This window comes from Drosophila innubila (assembly GCF_004354385.1).
Source record: "Drosophila innubila isolate TH190305 chromosome 2L unlocalized genomic scaffold, UK_Dinn_1.0 4_B_2L, whole genome shotgun sequence".
Lineage (NCBI taxonomy): Eukaryota > Metazoa > Arthropoda > Insecta > Diptera > Drosophilidae > Drosophila > Drosophila innubila.
Window position 1 is genome coordinate 24,458,952 of NW_022995372.1, and position 27,490 is coordinate 24,486,441.

Genomic DNA, 27,490 nt, shown 5'->3' on the forward strand with positions numbered 1-27,490 from the left:
ATTGGTGGGAACAACATTATTATCAATCAAATGGGTATTCGGGCCATCCGTAATAGACTCCATACACGTCGTTTCTTCCTTTATAAAGTCGTCTGGTATTTGAAAATCTTCCACTTCGGTTTCCTCTTCTTCAAATTTAAGACTTTCCATTGTTTCTTCCTCGATGAATCCATTTCCATTCTCTTCCTCAGCCTTATCATTCTCGTTTGCTTCCCGACTATTTTGGAATATGTCCGGCGTGCTCGTAAGCTCCTCATATTCTGGTTCCTTTGGATATGTTAAGTTTAAGAGCTGGCAAAAATGTTGATGGCTCTTTTCGTAAGTGCGCTTAAATTCAAATGCTGCTTGTGTGGCAAGAACGCATTCTAAGCATATTTTCTTAGGGAATGGATCATCCAAGTGCACATTACAGTCGACGCATTCAATAAGCATGTCTGCTGGGCGGAGTCCGTTCTTTTTAAATTCGGTAAATATATCAATAAGGTTAACACTACTGTTATGTATCAACCTTGCACAAACGCGACAAACATTTTCCATGTTTCAACAGCTAATTTTTTATATATTTCTTTTATTTACGTTTTTGATTTCGAGGCGTCTGCCTGCAATAGGAAACGCAGTGTGACACGCAGAAGGCTTCCGATAAAATCCAGAATTTACATATAAACTAAATACTGAATTTTTGTGAAAAATACTAGTAAGTATTAAAGAAAAATGTGGTTGGGCTGGCAACATTGGGCCTACATAACAGTGTGGCAGCCTTGGTATTCAAATTGCATGGATTCTTGTTAAATTTTTGGCGGATATTTTGTTTAATTATTTAACTAACATTGAAAGAATATATAAAAACTGTGCAATTAATTGTGTTTACAAATGTTTAAAAATTTAATTTTTATTAGGGGTATTCCTGAAACAGATTCAGATTTGGTTTGAATTGCTTAATTTTCAGTTTTACACATTATCAGCTTCTTTTTAATAAGGAGTTTTGCAAGATTTTCGGTTTGTTTTCTGTGGCACCGCTGTATATGTTTCATTTTGGGGTAAAACATAGATCTGCACAATTTAATTTTTTTTTGATTGTGCATAGTTCATAGCTTAAGACCTAAAGTCAACGCCGCGATGCTATAAAAAATTAGATTTTTATTATGCAAACTATACTCTTACGTTATTTTTATATTTTAAGTTTATTCCTTCTTTTACTATACAATTTGTATTTCAAAGTGTTAAAGTAAGTATTATTTTGTAAAAAATATAATAAAAACTGGCAAAATTATTTTTATTTACAATTTTTATAATTAGTTTCTCAAGTCTCTGCACGGGTATCAAATCTTGTGCGTATCGGACATGACTCTTCTTTATCGATTTTCTTAGGCATATCACATCGAAATCTGGTATGTTGATTTAATTCCCCTCGATTAACAAATGATTTCGGGCAATTCTCACATTTAAACGGACGATCGATTAAATGAGTAGCCATGTGATTTTTAAGATGTAACTCCTCAATGAAACGCTTTTGACAATGGGGACACTCAAAGTGCCGATCGGTGGAATGAAGACCCATGTGCTTTTTGATAATTTCGTACTTTCTAAAGGTCATCGGACAGTAAGGGCATTTGAGACGTTTGCCAAAATGATAGCGCATATGATATTCGAGCTGTGTATTGTACGTGAAACTCCTTGGGCAAATAGAGCACTTGAACGGACGGAAGTTCGTATGGATAAGCATATGTCTATTCATGTTCAGTTTGTAAAAGAAGGTCTTCGGACAATGGGGACATTTGTGGGGCTGTTCTCCAGAGTGAACAACAACATGATGATAGAGTCCTGATCGTGACGAATAACACTTAAGGCAGTACGGACACTGCTTGTGATCACGGCTATAGTGATTAAGAGAATGCAAAATAAGACTTGTATTGTTGGGGAATCCCTCGCCGCAGGTGTCACAAAAGTGCGTATGCAGCTGATTTGTGGTATTCGATTCGTTAAACAGTGTTTCATTCTTTATTAACTCATCGCTTAGCCAACTCGGTTCCTGCAATTGACTTTCCTCCTCTTCACATGGTGGCTCTTCCTCAGTAGCTTCAGTTTCTTTCTTTATATGCTGTTCACTAAGAAACACGTTCATATCCACATTTGTTTCCTGCACTTGACTCTCCTCCTCTTTCACTGCTGCTACCTCAGTTGCTCCATTTTCACTGTCACTTTGAGTGTTCGTCTGTTCTTCACTTTCTGCATCCTCACATTTGTTTATTTTCAAAAGCTGGGAAAAATGTTGATGGCTCTTATCATAGGTGCGCTTGAATTTAAATGCCTTTTGGGTGGCAACGACGCAGGTTAAGCATATTTTCTTAGGGAATGGATCATCCAGGTGCACATTACAGTCGACGCATTCAATTAGCATGTCTGCTGGGCGGAGTCCATCCTTTTCAAATTTGGAGAATATATCCATAAGGCTAACATTGGACCTTGCACAAACGCGACAAACATTTTCCATGTTTCAAAATCTAATTGTCGTAGAAATTATTTTATCTATTTATGTTTACGTTTTCGATTTCTACTGTGGGACGCAAATGGCTTTCGAAAAAATCCAGAAGTAAGATCGATAGAAAATACTGTATGACTGTGAAAAATACTAGCAAGCAATAAAGGAAAAAGTGGTTGGTTTGCCACCTTGGGCCTAAAGAACAGTGTAACAGCCTTGATTTTACTGAACCAGCCTCCCAAGGAGTGACGAACTGCTAACTGATACCTATCTAATTTCGATTTGAAATTGTGCTATTAATTGTTTTGCCAAATTATATTTTTTATTGGGCTATTTCTGAAGTAGATTCAGATTTGGCTGAATTAAATCTGAATGAGTTTTAGGAACGACCCTTTTTGCACACTGTCTCCACAAATTTACAAAAGAAAGTGTGAACTGTTCTTCTTAGACGTTTCAATAATTTTTTGCTTGCATAACAGTATAATTGAAATAATACCATTTATTTAAAATGCCTTAACCTACAATTCACACATTATCAAATCTTTTTAAAAACGAGTTTTAGGAGATTTTCGGTTGGTATACAATTTGTATTTCAAAGTGTTAAAGTAAGTATTATTTTTTAAAGAAATATAATGAAAACTGGCAGAGTTATTTTTGATTTACAATTATTATTATTAGTTTTTCAAGTCTCTGCACGTGTATCAAATTTTGTGCGAATCGTATATGACTCTTCTTTCTTGACCTTCTTGGGCATATCACATCGAAATCTGGTATGTTGATTTAAAAACCCCTGATTAACAAATGATTTTGGACAATTTTCACATTTGAACGGACGTTCAATTAAATGAGTACCCAAGTGATTTTTAAAATTTAACTCCTTTATGAAACGCTTCGGACAATGCGGACACTCCAAGTGTCGATCGGTGGAATGTAGACCCATATGCTTTTTGAGACTTGCGTACTTTCTAAACGTCATCGAACAATAAGGGCATTTAAGACTTTTGCCAAAATGTAAGCGCATATGATTTTTGAGCTGGTAGTTGTACGTGAAACTCCTTGGGCAAAGAGAGCACTGGAAGAGTTGTTCTCCAGAGTGAACAAGAACATGCTGATAGAGTCCAGACTTTGATTGATAACACTTTAGGCAGAAAGGACACTGTTTGTGATCACGACCATAGTGACTTAGAGAATGCAAAACAAGCCTTGTATTGTTGGGGAATCCTCTGCCGCAAGTGTCACAGAAGTGCGTATGCAGCTGATTTGTGGTATTCGATTTGATTAATATCGTTTCATTCTTTATAAGCCCATCGCTTTGCCAATTCGGTTCCTGCAATTGACTTTCCTCCTCCTCACATTTTATGCAATCAGTTGTCTCTTCCTCATTAGCTTCAATTTCTTTCTTTATATGCTCTTCACTAAGATACACATGCTTTTGGCCAGCTTCCACATTTCTTTCCTGCACTTGGCTCTCCGCCGATTTAACTTTAACGCATTCCACTGTTGCTTCTTCAATTGCTCCATTTTCATTCTCTTTCTCAATATCTTTAGTATCCTCACTTTCTGCGTCCTCACATCTGTTTATATTTAAAAGCTTGGAAAAGTGTTGATGGCTCTTTTCATAAGTTTGCTTGAATTTAAATGCCTTTTGGGTGGCAACGACGCAGGTTAAGCATATTTTCTTAGGGAATGGATCATCCAGGTGCACATTACAGTCGACGCATTCAATTAGCATGTCTGCTGGGCGGAGTCCATCCTTTTCAAATTTGGAGAATATATCCATAAGGCTTATATTGGACCTTGCACAAACGCGACAAACATTTTCCATGTTTGAAAATCTAATTTTTATACAATTTATTTGCTTTCTTTATGTTTACGTTCTCGGTTTCTACTGTGCGACGCAAATGGCTTTCGATAAGATTTAGAAGTAAAATCGATAGAAAATACTGTATGACTGTGAAAAATACTAGTTGGCAAAAAGTTGGGGAATTATTGAAATAAATTAAAATTGGATTTTGAGTACGATGATCACCTTTTTTGCATTTAAATTTTTGACAGTTAAATAACTATTTATCTAATGCAGAATTAAATACACAAAAAGTCCCAGATGAATATAGAAGCTGACGGGGATAAAAAGGAGCTGAAGTTGGAACAGCAGCTAATTTGTACATTTTAAATATATGGTTACGTTTTAAATCTACTATTATGCATGAAAACTTATTTTAGAGATTTGAAAAATAATTCTTACACATTTTTATCTATAATCAAAATCAAACTTTCATCTGTATCAGGAATACCCTATATTTTGCAAATGAATTTCGAAAATTCGACTGGGAAAGTTAATAAAATTTCTGTCATTTTGTGGACTCTGTGATGATTGTATAAACAGGAGACAAATTCAATTATATACTCTAATTATTGTATTTCTAGCAACGATTACGCTCACTTATAGATTTCAAAATGTGTTTTTTTATTCGACAATTGGTTTTAAACAGTCTTGGCAGGTTTTTTTTTTTTAAATATTGTGTATATTTTATTTTTTGGCTCTCTTAGAGGGATTACAATGTAAGCGACAATGAGATCATTTGTAGGACCTTTTGCCCGAATGTGTAGCCAAGTGAGTTCGAAGATGTATGTCCTTTAGGAAACGACATGGGCAATGAGGACACTGAAACGGTCGATCCCTGAAATTTAAACGCTTGTGACTTTGTAGATCAACGCTCGTGCACTTATGATATTGCGATATTTTGATTATAAGTTTTATCTCAAAGAGGACACCTATATTTTTATCCTTGATCAGTATGGCTATAGATATGACGATCGAGACTTGAGCGGCTATTGAAAGCCCTGAAGCAGTATCACTCGTTGTGATCCTTGCTAAAATGATTTACAGAATGAAGGATAAGTTTTGTGCTGTCGGAGAATCCCTCACCGCAAATGTCACACTGATTCTCATTGGAGTCTGAGTGTCTAGTATTCGATTCTTTAAATGCCGTTTGTCAATAATGCTCGTGTTAGCTTGCCAGTCTTCTTCCACATCGGATTCCTGCACGTGGATCTCCTCTTCCTCAAATTTAAGGTTCTCCATTCTTTCATTCTCACTAGCTACCTTTCCATCGTCTTTCTGAGCATCTTGATTCTCGTCTGTTTCCACTTTAATTTGACATTTGACGATTTGCGCGCTCGTCTGTGCCTGACATACTGCGTCCTTTGTGAATGGCAAATTCAGCCTGATGTTGTTTATATTTAACACCTGGCAAAAATGTTGACGGCTCTTTTCGCATTTGCCCTTGAATTCAAATGCTTTTTTAGTGGCAATAACGCAGGTTAAGCATATTTTCTTAGGGAATGGATCATCCAAGTGCATATTACAATCGACTCATTCAATTATCATATCGGCCGGGCAGAGTCCATATTCCAGATTGAAGAATTTGTCTGCAAGGCTGACTTCGGAGTTATCTAATTTTAAATTTTAAACTCATAAAATTAATACATTTTTTATTGCATTTTTGTCATTTTTTAAATTTGCAAATTTTATCCGTGCTGGCAGCTTGGCCGTCAGTGTTGAGACGGCACAGCTGATTTTCAAATGTAGTAGCAGTGCTGCCAACTGGTCTTAATTGTAATGGCTCAAGAAAAGACTGGTTGGCAGCTTGCTTCACAGATTTAAGCCCATAATTTTGAAACTACAATAATTTTAAAACTAGAATTTTGAGAACGTTTGCAGACTTTTTCTTGAATTTTTGGATTCAACTAAAACAACTTTTCCCCGTGAGGTACAACGAACTCCCAGCAATCATAAAAAAGATCGCCTTTATTTTATATAATTTCAAATTAAAAATGTTCATTAAATGTTTTTATTTTACCAAACTATTTCTTATCAAATTGAATGTGATCAAAGTGTGACCGCAATTTCAGTAGAGAATAGAAAAAATATATAAAACTCTGAAGTAAAATACCATTATGCTTACAATTTATTAAGTCTTATCAATTGTTATTATTATAACAATAAAAGCATAAAACACAAGCACACTATTTATTTTACGATTTTACGATATTTCTGGGTTAACAAATAGTTTTTATATTTGCCGAAATACTCGATTTAAGCGTTAAGTCAATCGATAACAAGAATATCGAACATACGGCGGTGGTAGCTTAACAGCGCAACATGTTCCTACAACATGCCTTGCTCTCACTCTCTTTACTTCGTGTTGAAAAGCGCACTTGTTAACATCATTCGGTTACGTTAACAGCTGTTACTCAAATCTGTTATTATATATCTTGCTGTTGACGCGTGTGGTCGGGTCTTTCGGCGGTTAATGCGGGTATTTTAAATCTAAGCAACAAATCTGAAGTGCAAAAATCGGAAAAAATTCATGCAAAAATTGCAAAAATTTCCAGATGTGTTTACAATTACTAGAAACATAAAATTATTTGCAAAAAAGGTAAATTACCTGTAATTTAAAGCAATTTTGAGTGTGTGTCGTAAAATCGATTATTTAATCTGTGTGTGAGTGTATGTATGCGTATGCATGTGTGTGTGGGTGTGTGGATGTGTTTGTGTGTGTGCTTGTTTTAACGTTTTTTATGCACAAAGATACGGGGCATACAACAATATACGGAAAATTTTATGTAAAAATTTAATTTATCTAATTGAAATTATAACAAATCGAAAATAATACACTCTGAGCAGCTGAAAACACAAACGACAAAGCAAAGCAGACAGCAAAATTTAGAGAAGTGTATACCAAAAGCAGAGAGTAAAAAAAATTCAACCAGAAACGCACACAGCGACAGATACAGACAAGCATACATATACACACACACACACATATACAGAGCCCCATGTATATATGTATGTATACGTGCGTACATAAAGTAAATGGGAGCAAAAGAAACTGCGAAAAAACAAGTGCAAAAGCAAATAAGACAGAAGCAAAAAACAGTGAGTGTGTGCAAAAGCAAAATGCAAACGCATAGCGACTGATTTAATAATTAATTTATTGTTTTAGCCCGAGTTTAGAGCTGACAAAAAGTTCTCAGCGAGCTGGCAGCTGATGCATCTATAAACGAGTGCGAGCGAGAACGCACTATATCACAACGGCCATCAGCTGTTTTGACACTTGACACGATCGCCAGTTTTTAATTTCTTTTTTTGTTTTTGCACTTGTTTTTTTATTTTACAATTTTGTTTGTTTTTTTTTTTTTGTAAACGAACTGTGCTTTGATTTCTGCGTCGTGTTAATTAATGCAAATTGCTTTACTTATTGAGTTTCATAGTTATTTTTTGTGCATAGTTTGGTTTTAATTGACGCAAAGACACTTGCAAACACACCAAAAGTCAAAAGCAATAACAAAAACAAAATGCCAGCACATCGCAAAGAAACAAAATAAACACAAATAAAAATGAAAAGAAATAAATGATAAAAATAATGAAATGTGACTAAAAGAAACTTGAAGAATTTTGATATCCGAAAGCAACTCTGTGCGAATTATTTAAATGTTGTGCTAATATTATAAATAGGAATGTCACCAATTTTATACTAATTTTTGTTTTTTTCTTTCCTTTCAATTTTGTCTTTGCAGCAAAAATATATAAAAAAATAAAAAAAATACAAATTTTAATAAAAAGCGGAAAAAATATAAATATTTCAAGTGTTTAACCAAATGTTAGTATAAGCTTAAAGTTTAAAACTAGTTGAAAACTAGCCGCAGTGTTTAAAAAATATACTAAAAAAGTTTAATTTAAAACTGCAACATCGTCAACAACAACAACAGTAGCAGCTTACACTAAACCAACAAAATCAAAATTCAACGGCTGAAACAGAAAGCGCTAGCTTAAAAAGGCTAAACAAAAACAAAAGCAAAAAAAAATAAGAACAACAACAGATAGAAGTGATTTAGTTGCGCTTTGCTGCAAAAGCAATTGCTAAAATTTTCTTTTCACCGTTGTTAATAAACTCGGCAAAATAGCTAAATCCATTTTACAATTTCTAAAAAAGAAAAAATCACATCATAGTTCAGGAACGGCAAGCGGCAGCGGCAGCGGATCAGAGGGCAAGTTACAGCAGCAGCACAGCAACGAGGAGGAAGGCGGTGGTGCAGGGGGAGGACAGCAGGAAGCAGCCGCCGCTAGCCACAAAATAACGCCGCCGACCACAACAACAAAAACAAATACACAAGCAGCAGCAGCAACAACAGGAACAGCAAAATCAATAACAGACGCAACAGCAACAACAGAGACTGTTAACAGTGAGGAGCAGGCAGGCAACAGTAACAGCAACAGCAACAACTCACCCCAAGCTCAAGTCTCGGCCAGCGCCACGTTTCGTTTGTCATCGTTGACGGGAACAATCTCAAAAATGGGCAACAACGCGACCACATCCAATAAGAAGGTGGATGCGGCCGAAACGGTCAAGGAGTTCCTTGAACAGGCCAAGGAGGAGTTTGAAGATAAATGGCGTCGCAATCCAACCAATACTGCTGCCCTGGATGATTTCGAGAGGATTAAAACACTGGGCACGGGCTCCTTTGGACGTGTCATGATCGTTCAGCACAAGCCAACAAAAGACTATTATGCCATGAAGATATTGGATAAGCAGAAGGTCGTTAAACTGAAGCAGGTCGAGCATACGCTCAATGAGAAACGCATCCTGCAGGCCATACAATTTCCATTTCTTGTCTCGCTGCGGTATCATTTCAAGGATAACTCGAATCTTTATATGGTTCTTGAGTATGTACCGGGCGGTGAGATGTTCTCGCATCTACGTAAAGTCGGACGCTTCTCGGAGCCCCATTCGCGTTTTTATGCGGCACAAATTGTGCTTGCCTTTGAGTATCTGCATTATCTGGATCTCATCTATCGCGATCTGAAGCCGGAGAATCTGTTGATTGACTCACAAGGCTATTTGAAGGTCACCGATTTTGGTTTTGCCAAACGGGTCAAGGGTCGCACCTGGACGCTTTGCGGTACACCCGAATATCTGGCACCCGAAATCATATTGTCCAAAGGTTATAACAAGGCCGTCGATTGGTGGGCGTTGGGTGTTTTGGTCTATGAAATGGCAGCCGGTTATCCGCCATTCTTTGCGGATCAACCGATACAAATCTATGAGAAGATCGTCTCTGGCAAGGTGCGTTTCCCATCGCACTTTGGCTCCGATCTGAAGGATCTGTTGCGCAATCTGTTGCAAGTGGATCTGACCAAACGTTATGGCAATCTGAAAGCGGGCGTGAATGATATTAAGAATCAGAAATGGTTCGCCTCCACGGACTGGATTGCGATCTTCCAAAAGAAAATCGAGGCGCCGTTTATTCCACGGTGTAAAGGTCCTGGCGATACAAGCAATTTCGATGACTACGAGGAGGAGGCCCTGCGAATTTCCAGTACCGAAAAGTGCGCCAAGGAGTTTGCTGAATTCTAAAAGATGCACACATTTGTCGCATTCTCGTCACCTTCGTTACCATCGTCGTTGTTGTCGTCGTCTCGTCTATATGTCTACTACTTACTACTAGTACTACAACTACAACTACAACTGAAACTATTACATCTACTTGCGTCTAGCTGGGCATATACTTATTATATAAACAAGTCATCATCTAGATACCAAATTGGATTTCCCACACCACTAAAACAACAAATTATCCAACTGTAAGTATAAAATATCAAATATGGAAATGAACTTTTATTGGTTCTTGGTTCTCAGAAAAAATTTTGTCCTTTATGATTTATTACTACAGAACAAAGTTTAATAAATATATCATATAATATATATTATAAAAAGTACTTAGATTTGTCAAGTGTCATAATTTCCTGAAATAAATGGTAGGTGGTAATGTAATTTAATAACATTTTGTTAAATTCTTGATTTTTTTTTGGAATTCATAAAAAATTTCATATTGAAACGTACCTAGAAGGTAATGTATTTAGGTCTATGAGAAACTATTGTAAGATACATTGTTATAAGTATCGATTGCTAACTATGCTTAGCTATGCTAATTAAAAAATGATTGGATGTGTTGATTTTATATTTAGTATCAACTTTATGTCCTAAGATCGATAATGGACTTGATATTTTCGCTAATATATACTAGTATATACTAATATTTATTGATAGTAAAATCTTTTGAAAATATCGAAAGATACCTTAGCATCAGGACCGTACCTGCTAAATTTTCCATAGTATCGTCATTTGGAAAGGCCAAAAATCGTTACTAGCAGCTTGAAAATTTTTTTTAAGCTTATTACATATACTTTCTTTTGATGATGATTTTCAATTGATGCGAAAAATACCTAAAGAAATAATAGTTTTGCTTTATTTGCAATTTGCTTGATCAACATACTATTCCATTAGATGTGAAGATTGATTGTATTTTGTTTGGAAAATGCTTTGGAGTTGATTAAACAAAGCAACCCCCTTGACAACACAATAAAAGGCGCCTCCCTACAAGTGAGTTCATCAAGAGAAACAGAAACTGTGCTTTTAGACAGCTTCCTCTTACCCTGCCTCTTTTGGACTCTGTATCTTGCTCTTTCTTTCTTTACTTTTTGCTCTCTCCCACTCTTTCTACGCGTGCTGGTCATTCTTTTAATTAGTTTGACTCGTTGCAGTGTTGGTGAATGACTTGAATTTCTTGGTATTCACTGAGACCTTTGGTATGTTATGGGAAGGGTCTGAAAACTTTGACAACCTGCTTGTTGGCCCCATATGTGGAGCATCTGTACGTTGTTTTTCTATGGAAATAATTCCTAGTACGTGCTTTTACTTTAGTCTAATATCCACTGACTTACTGAATCATCAACAGTTGCTGGGGAACACCATTTGAGATAATTCTAACAACTGTCAGAGTGTGGAAATTAGTTTCAATACAAGCAGCAGAAAATTAAAAAAGTTGCACTCTTGACTAACACAATACGTCCTATGATAAGAAATTGGTGTCACAAGTTAAGTAAAGACATAATAAAAAGGAGCTTACAATGGTTACTGATAAAATGTTTAGACAGTGGTATGTATATGGACATGCATATATGTAGAAGTTAAGAACTTGAATAAGAGATAATACGTACACCTTGTTTCCGAAAATTGATATTTAGAAAGAAAACTTTACTTTAGTACATTAAAAACAAAATCGAGTTAATCTTAAATCTTGTACAAAAAGTCTGAAACAAAATGTAGTTTGTAATTGATTTATTTATTACAGTGAAAAAATCTCCAATTATTTTTACTTACAATATTAAAGTTGCAATCTGTTATTCGTGATTGTAACTTGAAATTACACCTATTTACCGCCCTTTTTAACTAAGTCAAACTATCATGGCTTTAAGCAGAAGTTTGAATAATCTTTTCAATTAGATTTATGTAGAAGTCCGAAACTTAAAGCATACAATTTGCCCATTTCTTTTTGTTTTAATTTGTAGTCTTATCATCAGTCACTGGAATTTTCCCAAAAATTTTTCTACCTTTACAATATCATTTCTTCGTCTTTACTTTGTTCTCCGTATTTTTCTTTATTAAAACTTTAACGAATTTCGTGCTTGGAATTTTCCCTGCAGGTTGAAACGTCCGTCCTCTTCTACCCCAGACCCCCAACAATACCCGCCCACATTTCGCATTGAACTTTGCGTTTAACCAAATCAACTCAGTGGCGAAAAGTCTTCAATAAAGATAGATATATATTTACACTTGACCCATTTGGTTGCCTTGGAAGTACAATTTTGTGTATGTGTAGGTGTGTGTAAAGCTCTTCTAAGCATAAATAATGTCAAACCAAATAAAAAACGCAAACAGAAAAGAAATATATTAATATATGTATTAAATATATACATTTATGCGTTTGCTGTGCAGTTACAAATCGGTATACCCTGTTGTGTACAAAGTATAAAAAGCAGAGAAAAATAAGAATCTAATATCTTAATTTATTTCTCAATTGTATAAAATTAAAGCTAGTTACATAAGTAGTTATACGCTAGATCTCTTTACAGGGTAACTGTTAGTCAAGTACTAACAAGAAGTGGATTCTAACATATTTCATTTGCCTTTGCGTGATCTTAGAGCATTAGCAAAAGTATTTTTTTTGTATGGTTTTCTATTTTTCTCAAAGCCAAGACGTTGTACATAATTAATATAAAAATACACGTAAATAAGAAGCGTTCGCTGCGTGTAACAGGCGCATAAAACCTCAACGAAAAAAAAACTAAAAGAAAAATCATAAAAAAATTTATAATTACAAAAATTTACAAGTTGCAGCGTGGGTCGTTATGAGACGCCACACACGACTCTATAGACGAGTTTCTATGCTGACCTTCCATAAGAGTGAACATACATACATATTTATATTTATTCAAAAATTTGTTGCAATCAGTAATCTCTGACCATGACCTTGCCTGACCTTTGGGCCAAAGCATTTTTATGTTGTTTTGTCAAATTGTCTTGTATATTGTGACACTTTTCTTGCACAGCTTTTATTGGCACTAATTAATGTTCGTCTTCAATTTGGCTCGCCAAAATGAATGCAAAAAATAAGTCGAAGAGAAAGAAAACAGTTAACAGAAAAGAAGCCATCAATCATTTTTTTTTAAGACTGGGGCAATTATAATAATAGTCCTGTGTACTAGCACTTAAGTATTTACTTAAATTATTTACATAGCCCCAAAGTGCTCAATGAATATCGGCGCTGGGGGACTGGTTCAAGTTTGTCGGCGATATGATTAAGTTGCGGCTTTTGGGTTTTAACTGGATACTTGCTGACATTCTTACGGATCGATGTCTTTTCGGTAAAAAATGTAGTTTTATTTTATTATTTAATATGTACATCTGTTGCCTATATAATTTATAATGCAATTAAATTTTTACTACCCTTAGATTTTTCAACCCTTTTGATCTTTTCACTTTGAAAATTAAAACTTTGTTTTTAGTTGTTAATTTAAAATTTGAAATTATATTTTAAATGCAAAATTAATTTTAATTGTCGACTGAAAATAAATAAATAAGTAACTAACGAACAAAAAATATAAAAACTTTGTAGTTGTACTGTTTATTTTGCAATTTATTGCATCAAAAATTGTTTTAAAACTCGATTTTGTCAAATTCTTCGCAAATCATATAATCGAGTAAAAGTTAAGACATGTTGTATTGTATTTGTGTTTAGTGATTTTATTTTAGTGATTGAACAGTTTTTATTAGTTAAAATGCGTTTTATTTAGCATGGGTGCTTTTACTCATTGAGACTGCTTACGTTTAAATAATTTTGTCAAACAGTTTTGATATAATTTTTGCAACTTTTACAGTGCTTTGTGACATTTCTTGAAGTGCCTGAAGAGGGCGTAACTGTCTGATTCGTTTGTGGGTGAAATAAGGTCGTCTTTTGGGTACATCTCTCTTCACATGCTTGGTTGGTTGCGCTTTGAGCGACTGCCTAAAGTTCAAATCGCTGTGGGATGCCATTCAACAGAACAATAATAATGTAACAGTCGCAACAGAAACTTGTTTAGAACTCGCACGAAATTCGTTGCTCACATTTGTGTCGCTCCAATAAACACTTAGACCAAGTTTAGATGCAACCAGCGAACAAATGCGCTACACAAATCTAAAGCAGAAATGCAACTGCCAACGCGTTAGGACGTTGCTGTTGTCTGGCCAACTGGGGGGCTGCCCGACAGATAGACAGACAGACAGACAGACAGATTGGCAGACAGACAGACTGAGACCGAGTTGGTCGGGCAGCCTTGTAACAGTGCCCTCAAATCAACTGCAAACACGCACGCGTTGCAACAACAACTACAACTACAACAACAGCTAAACAGCCTGAATAATGACAGTAACAGAAAAAATAATGCGCAAAACGACATTTTTGCACTCTAGAAAAAAGTAAACTCTAACTTATGTCAAGATACTTTTAGTTTAGTATGAAAACTTTACTGTTCAATTTCTGGCATTTTTTTTATACTTAATTATTATAAATATTTATCAGGAAAAGACTGAACAACAGTTTTATAGTCTACAAAAAAAATCTTGGAAAAATGTTAACCTTCCATCAGTTTACCCTGTAAATATTGGTATTAACCGTTCAATGAAGTTTCTTTAAGTATTTTAACAGGGAATCAAACCGAAAGAAATGTAGGTTACGGTTTCGGTTCCGTTACGTCGCAAAATAACTATTTCAATAAAAGGTTATATTTCAGTTTATTTCTTTCGGTTCCGGTATCAGTATCGGTACGTAACGGTACAACAAATAAACTTTGAAAAATTTTAAAAGTTTAAGATGTCGTTTTACTTATAATAAATAAAAAAAAAAAAATTTACCTAGGGCAAAAAAATTTGTTTTAAACGAATTTAAAAATAGTTGAATACAGAATGAATTTAGAGGCCAAATTATGTTCAAAATGACATTCCCCTTGAAAATCGGCTGAGTTTTGAACAAGTTATGATAGTATGAAGTTGGTCAGACTGCGGACTTAGCCACTTTACAAGTAAAAATTTTTTTTCAATTTTACATGATTTTTTACAAAAAAATGAAAGGTCTCAGAATCAAGTTTAAAGTGTTGTTTTATACTAATATCGATATAAGAAGTTGATTAAAAGTGAAAACTTGAGATTTAAAATTTGGAATTTTCGAAATTTCAAAGGGGGGACCCTTAGCATCGAAATCGAATCTTGGTCGAAAGGAAATGAATTTTCTAAATGAACAAAATTTTAATACAGAATGATTTTAGAGGCAAAATCATGATCAAAATGATATTCCGCATGAAAATCGGTTCAGTTTTGTTCAAGTTATGACAGTTGGAAGTTGGACAACTCTTTGACCTAGCAACTTTACCACAACCGTATCGGTTCTTGACAGAGAATTTTCATTCGGCTACGGTTTCAGATCCGGTACTAAAAATTAAACGGTTATTTTCGGTTAACGTTTCCGGTGTTATTCCCTGATTAAAACAATCATTTTAAAATTTTCAATTAGATAAGAATAGTATCTCTTATATTATAATGTTATGTTAAGCTTTCAGTTTAGTAAACGATACTTTTAAGCCGTACCATTCCCCGATTTTTTACGTAATTAACTTAAATAGAGACACATTTTGCACTTATTTAAAAGTCAGTAATTATAAATGTAGTAATTACTAGACTTGTTTTATTTTAATATATTTTGCAATATTAGATTGTTAAAAACAATTAATTGTACAATAAATAATGCATACATTGTAAATGTAAATCTCCCAATATACTTAACCCCAGTTTAACTCTGATTCTTTTATATGACTCTCACGACAGTTGTGTTAACAGTAAATGAATTATGTTAATGAGAGTCACATCTTGCATTATTTATATATACTTGGGTAATAATTAGAAATGTGGTAGTAAATTAAATCGTAGTTGTTATTCTCTGAATTTGTTACAATAAATTTTAATCGTTTTAGCTGTAAATTATCAAGAATCAGTTCAATTTAATGTCTACTTGTTAGCCGCTAATTAGCAACTTTGCTGCTGATGATCATAACATAGATGGCACAGTTATACGTACTAAGATATATATATATGTATGTGCTATCTCTTTCTTTTTTTCTTTCTGTGATGTTAATTCTTAACGCGCTGTGTCAACGTGTCGTATGAGCAATGCACTGAATGAAAAGCTGAACAAATGTTAGTTACTTGCGTTTGTTTTTGTTTCTTTTTGTTTCGTTTTGTTTTCATACGCAATGAGAATAAATTATATGTTTTTTGCTTCTCGTATACGATTATATCTTTATTTTTTTATTTGTTGTTTCTTATTTTATTTTTGCGAAAGATCTCTGGTCTTTGGGTATGAAAACGAGTTTTGTTTGGAGCCTCAGCAAATGCAGGCTATAAAAAAAACATTTAAATTGAGACAGCAGCAGCAACAAAAACAACAACAAACAGCAACAAAATCATCATTTAAATAACGCACACGTCGTCGTCGCCATGTTGCGCCCGTTTTTATTTTATTTTGCTGTTCGTTTTTGCAATTATTTTTGTTGTTGTCGTTTTTGCTTTCAAATTGTAGCCGCTATTTGCTTAGCTTTTGTGTGTTTGTGTTTGTGTGTGTGTGTGTGTGTGTGTGTGTGTGTGTGTTTGAGTATCCGAGAGATAAAACGCGTACTCTTTTGCCTGTTTTGCATTGCCTTCTGTCCGTTCGCTTTACACCTCTCCCGCAGTCTTTCTCACTCCCTCTTGCGCCGAAAATCTACCTCTGCCTGGCTGTGTCGTTATCTGTCTCTGTCTCTTTCGCTCTGTCTGCCTGTGTCTGTCGCTTTGGCTTATACATTTTTCAGTGCCATGCAATTTTCATTCAGAATTTATGAGCAAATGAAATAGAATTGAACATGGAAAACGCGCATACAATGAAAATTGAATATTGAACATTTTCTTTAGCTTTTTCTTTTATATTTTGCTTGTTACGTGTGCACTCTACGATGAGCAGGTGTTGTGTGGGTGTATATGTCTAAAGCTGTATGCTACGTAACTCAATTATAAGCAATTGTCATTCTCTAGAAAGTTGCCAGCTATAATGTTAGTAATTCCACCTCCCTCACTCTCGGCTTGTTTTACAAATCAGCTGTTTTTAGAAAACAATTTGTTGTTGTGTAATTTTATTAAAATAAGAAATTGATAACTGATATTAAAACAAATCAAGTTGATAGCTAAACAAATAATTCCCCTTTTAGTTGGGTGTTATCAAAATATTAAATTGTGCTTGAAACTAGCAAAAACAAATACTACTAAATAACAAGAACCGCAATAAATGTGCGATTCTTGATAAGAAGTGGCAACAAACAAAGACATTTATTGCATTAATATATGTGTAGCCTAGGAAATAGTGCGGGTCGTCATCGTCATCGCCATTCTCATCCTCATTCTGTAAATTCCTTTGTTGTTCGTTCACTGGATTTTGGTTGTTGTTTTTTTGTTTTGTTTTTAATTTGTTTTGCCTGTGAAATAGGTTAAGAGTATGCACCCCAGCAAACAGAGTACTAGGTCCTATATATTTATTGTTGTTGTTCTTACGTCTTTCTAAGCATTACATAATGCATTCATTTTTTGGCCTGTTTTCCGGCACGAGAAAGAAAATGAAAAAAAAAAAAACGACACATATTTATATTGATATTTGTTTCCTCTCTCTCTCTGTTTTAATGGCCAACACACAACTACAGTTATACATAGTAGTTCGCCGCGAGTCGTGTGCCTAATTGAATTTGTTAGAAGCGACGCTCTCCGCTCTTTGTTGTCCCAACTCTCAAACAATTCAATACAAATGACATGTAATCAATAATAATTTGTTGTTGCGTTGACATTAGTCAATGGGTAGGCCATCAGGGGACGGGGCAAGTGGGCTGTGTCTGCATGCAAGCGAATTCCAAAGCAGGTGATTGCCAGCAAATTAATTGAACTTTTTTTCCCCCGTTTATTTTCCTTTTATTTTGTTGTTATTTGCTGATGCCCTCCCCCGCTCAGTTCATCTTTTGCAGTCAAATGATACACGCTAAGCGTAATTATTGATTAATTATTTGTCGTTCTCTGGTCCGCTATTCATTTTGTACACTGGTCAACCAAGTATATACGTTTATTTAAATTAAAAAAAAATTTATTGACTTGATAATAAAGTATAACAGAAAAAGAAGCGTATGAGTGATATATTTAATAAAAGCAAGACTTTAAATCAATCGAAAAAATAATTGAAAATTGAATAATTTTTTCAGCATAAATTTGAAATAATTAGTAATGACTTATATAAATTTCACAATGTGAGGAATATTTAATTTACTAATTATATTATTAAAATACACAATATATCATATTTTATTTCAATTGTAAGAGTTTTGTTTTAGCTGAATACAAATATCACTTATGTTCGACAGTGTAATTCATTAGGTATCATTTTTCCCTACGTTCTATGCATTTTTTTGTGCTGTTTGTGTGTTGTTGGCCTGTTTAATTACATTTGTGTATTACGTATTGAAATGTCAGAAAGTACCGACGGTGGCTTCTAAATGATTGATTGTTGTAAACGATCTTTTTGCTATAAATATACAAACTACGCACTGTCTGAAGTTGTGTATAGATAAGCTCCAGTACGATAGAATTGTGGACACTACAAAGAGAATATAATATAATTGCAGTGTAAGCGAAGGTCATTTCTGTATAGTTTTAGCAAAATTCAGTGAGTTTACCTTGGGCACGAGGCGTATACATATTAATATCGCCTACATATTACGTATACGCAGCGCTATGCGCTTCCCACGCGCTCTTGAGCATTGTTGAGTTTCTTTTTTTTTTGTTTTGCTGGCAGCAACAGATAAATGTAATTATGGTCTTATCATAATTACCAGGAAAATGAGAGCAAAAAACAACAGAGGAAAAAAGAGAAGTACATCAACAACTAGATGGGTGTGAAAAGCGGAGATGAAGAGTGCGAAAATGAAACGCTGACGATGAATGACGATGCTTGCAAATGAGCTCAGCTGTGTTGCCCACACACACAAACACACACACACACACACACACACACACACACACACACACACACACACACACACACACACACACACACACACACACACACACACACACACACACACACACAAACACACAAACACACACACACAAACACACACACGCACTTACATATACAAGTGCACTTTATGAAAAAGTGAAACGACTGAGAGAAGGAGAGCCGGACGGTGTGAGTGGGAGGGGGGAGAGCGGGCCAACAACAGCTTCCTTTTGCCTGTCAGTTGTTGTTGGTGTCGCCGTTGTTTCAAATTATAATTTTATTTTACTGCAGCTCAAAAACTGCGCCAACGGCGTTGTTGCGTGTAAACTTCAACCTCAGTCTGAGCGAGGGCTTGTCTATTAGTACTCAATCTAACAGGATTTAACTCGATTCCTTAGCACTAGTTTTTAATTAAAATAAATCAAAAATAAATAAACTGCAATTTTTCCCCACGGCAATTGAATTAGCTTGATAGACTTATTGATTTAGATAATATATATGAACCATAGATGTGCGTAAATATGTGTACGAGAAAATCAGTGGCAAGAATTTGAATTCAGTTTCGAATTTTAAAACTTGGAAAAACTGCTTTGAAGATAAATTAAAACCTTAAATAGAGCTACGACTAGACTAGACTTTAAAGTAAAAAATATGTAATAGAAGTTAAAAAAATTATTCGAAGCTTTAAAACAATTTTTTAACGTGCAGTAGAAGTACGAATATTAAAATTTAGCTTCTGAAGTACAGTAAAGCTGAAAAAGGAGCTTTTTAAAAATAGTTATACTTCAACAGAACTTTGAAAGCACAACACAGCCATTAAAATAGTTTTTAAATGTCACGATTTATTTTAAAGCTTACAAAGTACATTAAAGCTTTAAACTGAGCTTTGAAAGTTCATTAAAGCGTTGTATAGAGCTTGCAAAGTTCATTAAAGTCTTAATAAAGCTTGGGTTGGATTTAATTTATCATTTATTGTTAATAAATCGGTACTTAGGTTATGAATTATGATAATTCGTCTGCTCGATTAACCCTCGTGTGTGTGTGTGTGTGTGAGTTAATTGTCCAAGTGCGCGCGCAAGTTGGGTTTTGTGACCTCCCAGGTCACACTTCCTTAACGCGGCACAGAGAAACAGAGAGAAAGAGAGAGAGATAGAGAGATTGCAAGAGAGGGACTAAAAGTGCCAGCGGGCTCAAGTTGTCCTGCCTCACCCGATCTACCCTTGGTCTTTAATTACTTTCGTAGTTAATTTTGTCACAACAAAAGCGACAAAAACAAACGCAACAAGAACAACGACAATATTCAATGCCAGTGTAAAAATTGAATTTTTGCTAAATTGGGAACACGTCTGAACCAGGTCCATCAGATCTGTCTTCAGCTCTTCAGGCCATTTTAGTTTCCGCGTTCTTTTCATGTTCAGACTGTCATTTTATATACATATTTATTTGACATTTACCATTAGTTCTATTGAAAATTGTAAAAAAAACTACATAAAGTATATAATATTTTAATTGATTCGCAATCGATACCCTAGCATTGTTTCTGTCTTTTTATTAGTCCCTCTTTCTCTCTCTTGGTTTCTGCTTTCGCTTTACCTGAAAATTGATTTGGATTTCTAAACTAACAAGTTTGTTGACATTAGATACGAAGGCCACACCGTCTCTCATTTTTTTTTAAATTCATTTTTTGTTTTGCTTCAAAAGTTTTCCACACTTTGAGTTGGCGATATTTGACGAATTGATAATTGTCATCAGCGTAAAGCCACGCCCAGTAATTCGCATTTTGCATTCTGTTCTCTTATTAAAAATGTTGAGAGTTCAAAGTAATGAACAATACCTTTACTCGCACAATGAGTGTGAGAATAAACAGAGACCCAGATGGATTGAAGCAACAAAAGAAAGCAAAAGTGAATAATAAATTGCAGATTTTTTGGCGTCTGTTGAACTCGAAACTCCCGACACTGTTGCCATTTATTGAAAGACAACGTTGAACTCTTAAATGGCCCCAATAAGCTCAAAACGCTCTCTCCCTTGACAGCCAATGAGACTAAGCAGATGAGAAGGCCAAAAGTGCGTTCATCAGCACTCTGGGGAATGCAAATTTTCATTAATGCCAATTTATAGGTGAAGAAACTTTCAGCTTTTTGAATTATTTTTACTCGAACGATCTTGAAACGAAAGATAATTGATGAGATGAAGTGTTGTTATGCTGTTTACTTCATCTCATTGGGCCGAACAGGAAGTCACAGTTAATATCAAATTCTAAATAGATTTTGCAAAGTTTACAGTCGATATTTGGAAAAATAGTTACTATCGATATTTATCTAATGCAAGCGTGGGTAGATCTGAATAATAGTATTCCTATATTTGATTCGCTAAATATCTAGTTCTTTTTGAGATTCAAACATTTTTATTAAAGGCCAATAGAAATGGTCGAACTTTATAACTTGGAAAGTTAACATTTGAAAGCATATTTTTGTTTTGCAAACGGTTTAGTCTTAAGACTTTTGTCAAAAATATCTCCAACTGTTCTGCAACATATATGACCTACAGACAATGACAAAAATGTTGCCCATTTAATAAATAAAAATTTTTCTGCACCGAAGAAATATGTATATTAAAAAAATAGAATTTATACATACAAATAATCGCCCATCATATGAATATAAATTAAATTATATAAGCTAGACTCCTTGGTCACCAAAAAGAATTATGCACACAACGTTTACGAGAAATTTATAAAAGCAAATACAATTTCACCTTTCCCTGTGCAGCACGCAATGAAAAACATTTTAATAAATCAAGACTGGGCGAGTGGACAAGCTCAATATACATTGTATGTGTACATATATGTTTGTACATATCTTCTTGTAGAAGCAGAAAATAACATTCTAAATACATATTTACACAAGATATAGACGCAAATATAATGAAAATGAAATGAACAAATTTGCTGTCGACCAGTTGTTGTTGGCAATTCGCAAACTATTTTCGATATGAGCGTGTATGTATGTATGTGAATTTATCTTTTTATTTTTCAGTCTGTCACATATCTCTCAGGGTTTGGTCTGACCGTTGTCTGACGTCTGTCGTCTGTCTTCCACGCCCATCCCAAATCATTTCTATTCTGTTTGTATTCCAATAGAATAACCATAAGCAATAACAAAGAACAGCGAACATTTGTCGAGTGTGCTCTTAAGTTAACAAGTTTTCGGGTAAAATCATTTTAATTAGAGTCTGCCAGTGAATCAGAATCATAAGTCATTGCTCTATTTAGTGCTTTTTGGAATACTCAAATTCCAAATGAGCTATCACAAACAGAGATGAAATTACAAGGGAAATATTGTCATTATCACATCATCTGTTTTTTTAAAGAAGAAGTTCCAAGTGGTTCGTAAATAACTGTTATCCATTTATTTTTTTTAATTACGGTCAACAAAAAAATGATTTAATATATAAAACAATATTAAAAATTTAAGTTTTGAACTAACAACTAAAATTATATATTGAAGTAAAACTGGATTGAATATAAATTATTAATTTTCGGCAATTTAAAAACAAAATTTTAAACATAAATTTAAATTGCTTTGTCGAAAATCTAATATTTAACTTATTGTCTTTATAGTATAAGGAAATAATAGAAAGCTAATTAATCATCTGCTAGTAGATGTATATTGTACATACAATATTATGAGGATATATTAATAATGTACTCCATTAAAAACAAACTATTAAAGAGCATACACACGTATTGTTTTTCTCTTGTTCTATAGTTTATATATTAAACTGTACCTGATATACGATCAGCTTATTGCAGTATCTATATTGTAAACGAAGCGCCGTCAGTTTCACCCACTATCCTATGTAAATTGGACGTTATCTGATGTGTATGTGAGTGTGTATGTGACTATGTGTACAAGGTTGGGTTTCCAGCAGTGCTGTTAAGTTATTCCAGCTTGTTGAAGTTCCCCAGGTGGTAATTACGCATTTTTTGTGAATGCAGCTTATTTGTATGTCTCTCTGTATCTCTTTGTGAGCTTCATGAAATATGCACAGACTGAAAGCAAAACAGGGGCGGAAGGGGAAATAGCTGAAAAGAGTGTACTTGGGGCAGAGTGCTAGCCCATTTGAAAATTCACAAAAGGAAAACACAAGCACATAAAACATAAAATCCTAACTGAGTAAAGAGAATATAAATCTTGCTAAATAGCTTTTGGAAACACGTTGAAGTTTAACACATGTAAGTCCAGTTAGTTTTTAGAGCTTATTTAGTTTGTTAGTTATTTGATATGGGCACTTATGATAAACTATTCCCAACGTGTCTCAAGTTTTTAGCTAATGTACATCAAATTGCGATAGGACAGTGTCTCATTTGACTCAAGATAAAGTAAACTACACATATGTTAGGGGAAAGTACACACTAAAGATAAATTTTCTTGTGGAACTCACATCTATTTTAGTATTTGCAGTCATACAATGTTAAAGATACAACTTTTAGCAGTAAAGTACTTGGTTTTTTTAGCAGGACGATGGCTCAACATCTGTAAAACCGATATCAGATCCCTAACATTCTGTAAGACAATTACACATATCTAGTGTAAGGGCTGCCAGATAAAACGAAAATCAATATATATAATCGAGAACAGAGGCGAACAGACGTGTCTTATTTAAATCGGCTACAAATTATATCTTGTGATTATCTTTAATAATATTTCCAGCTGATGCCGCATATTACTAGAGCTTGAACTAAAGAAAAAGAATAAGTAGATCGCCTCTTTTTAATTATAATGAAAACAAAAATGTTGTTATTTAGATTTTATGAAATGTTTTAGCTTTCCAAGCAATAGGAAATATATATTTATTTTCATATTCTTCGCAAAAGTAATTCCTTTTAAATATATATTTAAAAAAAAAATAAATTATAAAATAAATCTTTATTCAAATTTAGTAATACTGTATTACTTTTCTTGATTATACTGTAAATTCATTCCCAGTCAGGTTCTGTCAGTTCTTTGTTATTGTGGTTTTTTATATATTTGCTATTTGCATTTTAAGCTTATAAAAAAACATTAACTCTTACGAGAATGTTACACTTTTAAAGTGATTAAACCAAAACTTGTCTTAATTATATTTATTGTTAACATTTGATCCAATCATATATTTAATTGACTCGTATAAGTGCCTCATATTATTTATAATATGCTTCTAAGAATCTGTCAAAATTGATAAGTACTGTCTTAAGGTTCAGATAAGGTGAGCTTACTTTAGTGTGGGTTGCACTTTTGTTGTGGTTAGGTAAGGTCAGTTATGTTTTGAATTGTACATTCATATTTTATTCAGTGTGTATATATATTCAAAATTTCATCAGTTACACTTTCTATGAGTAATACTTTGATCATTTCCATTTCCTTGTGTTCGTTTTGTTTTAACTATCTAAATTATCTTTCATTTGCTGCACATTCCAAAGCTATTACTTAAATGTTTTTTTTTTTTCATTTATTTATTATTATTTTTTTGGCATTTTGGGTATTTCAAGGCCAGTTAAATCATTTGGCAAGTGAAAGCTTTGTTTTCGAATAATTGTACAATAGTCGTAAGCAGGTAATGCTTCCGATATTAGTCAAAATGGAGTTTATGTAATACTGTAATATAAAAATCCGATGAGTTCACAGATCTACTTTATGTACTTGTATGTGATATACATAGATACTAATGTATTCCAGTATTTTTGATACTATATATCTATCTTTTTCAGTTTAATATTCTTATGTATGTATCTATGAATGTATTGGTATTATTTTTTATTATTGCTTTTTGCGTGGGCGCAGTTCCCTCACGAAAAAAAAGAAAAAACTTTTTCTGTCCGTTGTTTTGTTTGTTTTTGTATTGTAACTTGTAGTTGTTGTTTCGCTCACTTCTTTGTTGTTATATGATTTTGTGAAAAAAGATTTAATACAACAAACTGCCGTCGCTACTGCTGCTGCTAACGATGCTTACGTCATAGGCGCCCACCGACAGCGCTGCCAGCGACATTCACGTTGACGTCGACGTCAGCGTCGGCGTCGCAGCGGCAGACTGTTTGGTGTGCTTGGCTTTAGGTGTGAGTGAGCATGTGTGTGTGCGAAACTGATAAGGCGCAAAATCTATAAAAGTTTTTACATGCCAGTTATGCAGTGGGAAATGGGAAAACACAACGAGTATACTTACGTTGCTAACAGTCGCTGACAGAATTATTGAACCACTAAACATTATATATAAAATAATAAAATAAAATCAATTATATTATAATATATTAATCACAAAAATATATATATTGAAATTAATCTTTACAAAATATTAATAAGTAAAATACTACAACATGTCATGTTCAGAAAATTCGATGTAAAAAAAGTAACAACATATTGTTTTTATAACAAAATTAGTTTTTTTATTGTATTTTATTTTAAATTTTGTATTATTTTTTAGTCTGTCTTATAATCACTACTAAATTTCAATTTGTCTAAATCATAAAACTATAAATAGAGAAGTGACCTTGACCTAGCTCAGTAATTATCATCACGTAGGCAGAGAACTATGGCAACGATTTGTATGCAAAATCGGAACCAATCAAAAACATCATCAAATTCGTTGGCTACAGATATTTAGCAAGTTTAATGGTCGAATAGTGAGCTTGTTTGAGTTATGGCTAAGACTCAGTTTTAAGACTAAGGTTAAAAAACTCAAATAGGAAGTGCCCCCAACATAATCTTGGCCGCTCTCTCAAGGCTGTCGGAACAAGTGATCGATAGAAATAAAAAAAAAAAAAAATTATAAATCGGTTTTACCTACTAAGTTATAAAGTAGTTAATGAATTGTGCATTTTATAAGATCGAGTTGCTGTTTTAAAAGTTTGATAACTAATTAATTATTTTTTATTTTTCTATTTCTTACAGTTTAGTGGAACTTCAATGCTCCCCTCAGAACACTGATGAACGTATTTTCGAAGCAGCCTTTGAATGAGCTTCAGCAAAAGCTCAAAGATTTTAATAATATTACGTACAGCAGCTAAACAAACAGGGTGTGAGAGAGAAGAAGTAAGAGAGAATTAGTGAATGAGAGGAGCAATCAACTATAACATCAACAATAAAAACAAAATAATGATTAACAACAATTTATGGTAAAACACACACATAAATAATCATTCATAACATATAGCGTATACTATAACCACGAGACTACAGATATTTAGTTGTAAAGTACATAGTTTAGTTTAACAAACAAAAAGAAAGAAAAAAAAAACCAAAACACAAACTAAAAAAAAAACACGAAAAACATAGCAACGGCGAAAAATGGGCAAAAAAGAGGAAAAAATTTGTTTTTAAGTCAACAGCAGGCAACACTCCCAACAACAACAACAAGATCAAGAAAGTCTATGTGAAAGTATGAAACGCTTTATTAATTTTTAAACTAAATACAAATAAAATTATGGCGCACTTAGTGCGCTTGACAAAAAAAAACAACAGCAAAAAATGCAAATGAGAAAAATTAATAGAAGAAGATAGAAAGGCGAATAAAACAGAGATAATTTATGTTTTCTCTCGGCAAAGTTCTCACATGCTTGCATACTCGTAAAAAATGGAGAGCGGTAAAAACAGGTCAAGCAAGTGTTTCGATTTTTGGCGTTAATTATACGATTTCAGTGTTGGTTAACAAGCAAACTTTCACATTTTGCATTGCAAGTATTGTCAAATGCTTGAACATTGGTAATGCATAATAACAATACAGTTTAGTGTTGCCAAAGCCAAATACTTAAAAAAAAAAAAAAAAAAAACAAACGCTGAATTTCTTATGTGCCCATTAATCCCCGCTCCCCGTCCCCGCCCCTGCTACTTACTGAGCTTACGTTTAGCTCTCGATGTTTTAGGCGTTCTAGACATACGGGTACATATGTACTATAAATGTTGTACAATCAGCGACGACGTGCAACAATAAAATACAACAGATAAAAAAGAGTACACAAAATAAAAAATAAAAACACATAAGAAACAAAAAGAAAATAAGAAGAGCAGGAGAATGTTAAACAACATCCAATAGACACACTGACATATACACACGCTCATTAAAAGTGGCACCTAAAAGTAAGCGCACTCACCGAACATACATATACAAATACATACGTACATACATATTAGAAGATCATGCGTGGATTATCCACGTATCAATCGCAGTATCTAGGGCCAAAATGCGCCAGAAAGAACCACATGAACTACTCAAATTCTAAAATAAATAATAAATATTAACATGAAGAACATGAAAATATATTAAACAAAAACCAAAACAAAAAAACGCAGCAGCAAATATAAAATCTAAATGTTAACATGTAAGTCGCAAGCAAATATAAAAAAAAACAAACTGAAATTTGTGTGTAAAAAACGTAAAATCGTAGCATTAATTAAAAAAAAAAAAAGATTTAATATTATACACTTACATAAAAGAAACAAAAGAAGATACCGAGAAAATGTGCAAAACAGA

At 33.8% G+C, this 27,490-nt stretch overlaps 2 protein-coding genes and 1 long non-coding RNA gene across 3 annotated transcripts; 2 read left to right on the forward strand and 1 right to left on the reverse strand.

The window, feature by feature from the left end:
- Window positions 1-1,225: 1,225 nt before the first annotated feature.
- On the reverse strand, window positions 1,226-2,641 carry LOC117780269 (zinc finger protein 69 homolog). The gene is made up of 2 exons (XM_034616724.1): window positions 1,781-2,641; window positions 1,226-1,696 (listed from the first exon to the last, which is right to left on the reverse strand). Exons 1-2 carry the CDS (start codon window positions 2,489-2,491, stop codon window positions 1,301-1,303), a joined length of 1,107 nt encoding a protein of 368 aa, XP_034472615.1. The 5' UTR covers window positions 2,492-2,641; the 3' UTR covers window positions 1,226-1,300.
- A 4,043-nt stretch (window positions 2,642-6,684) lies between these two features.
- On the forward strand, window positions 6,685-8,195 carry LOC117782248. Its single transcript, XR_004617237.1, has 2 exons — window positions 6,685-6,921; window positions 8,063-8,195. It is a non-coding gene; the product is annotated as an uncharacterized LOC117782248 (long non-coding RNA).
- A 219-nt stretch (window positions 8,196-8,414) lies between these two features.
- Window positions 8,415-26,980, forward strand: LOC117782247 (cAMP-dependent protein kinase catalytic subunit 1). Its single transcript, XM_034619288.1, has 2 exons — window positions 8,415-10,127; window positions 25,912-26,980. The coding sequence occupies exon 1, from the start codon at window positions 8,839-8,841 to the stop codon at window positions 9,898-9,900; it is 1,062 nt and encodes a 353-aa protein (XP_034475179.1). The 5' UTR covers window positions 8,415-8,838; the 3' UTR covers window positions 9,901-10,127; window positions 25,912-26,980.
- The last annotated feature ends 510 nt before the right edge of the window (window positions 26,981-27,490 follow it).

What these genes read in the sequence shown, in the direction of transcription:
- LOC117780269 (XM_034616724.1), bottom strand. Translation starts at nt 2,491, where the DNA reads ATGGAAAATGTTTGTCGCGTTTGTGCAAGGTCCAATGTTAGCCTTATG. An exon ending in TTCACTCTGGAGAACAGCCC is followed by an intron (nt 1,697 to 1,780) that starts CACAAATGTCCC and finishes AACTTCCGTCCG; the next exon opens with TTCAAGTGCTCTATTTGCCC.
- LOC117782247 (XM_034619288.1), top strand. Translation starts at nt 8,839, where the DNA reads ATGGGCAACAACGCGACCACATCCAATAAGAAGGTGGATGCGGCCGAA.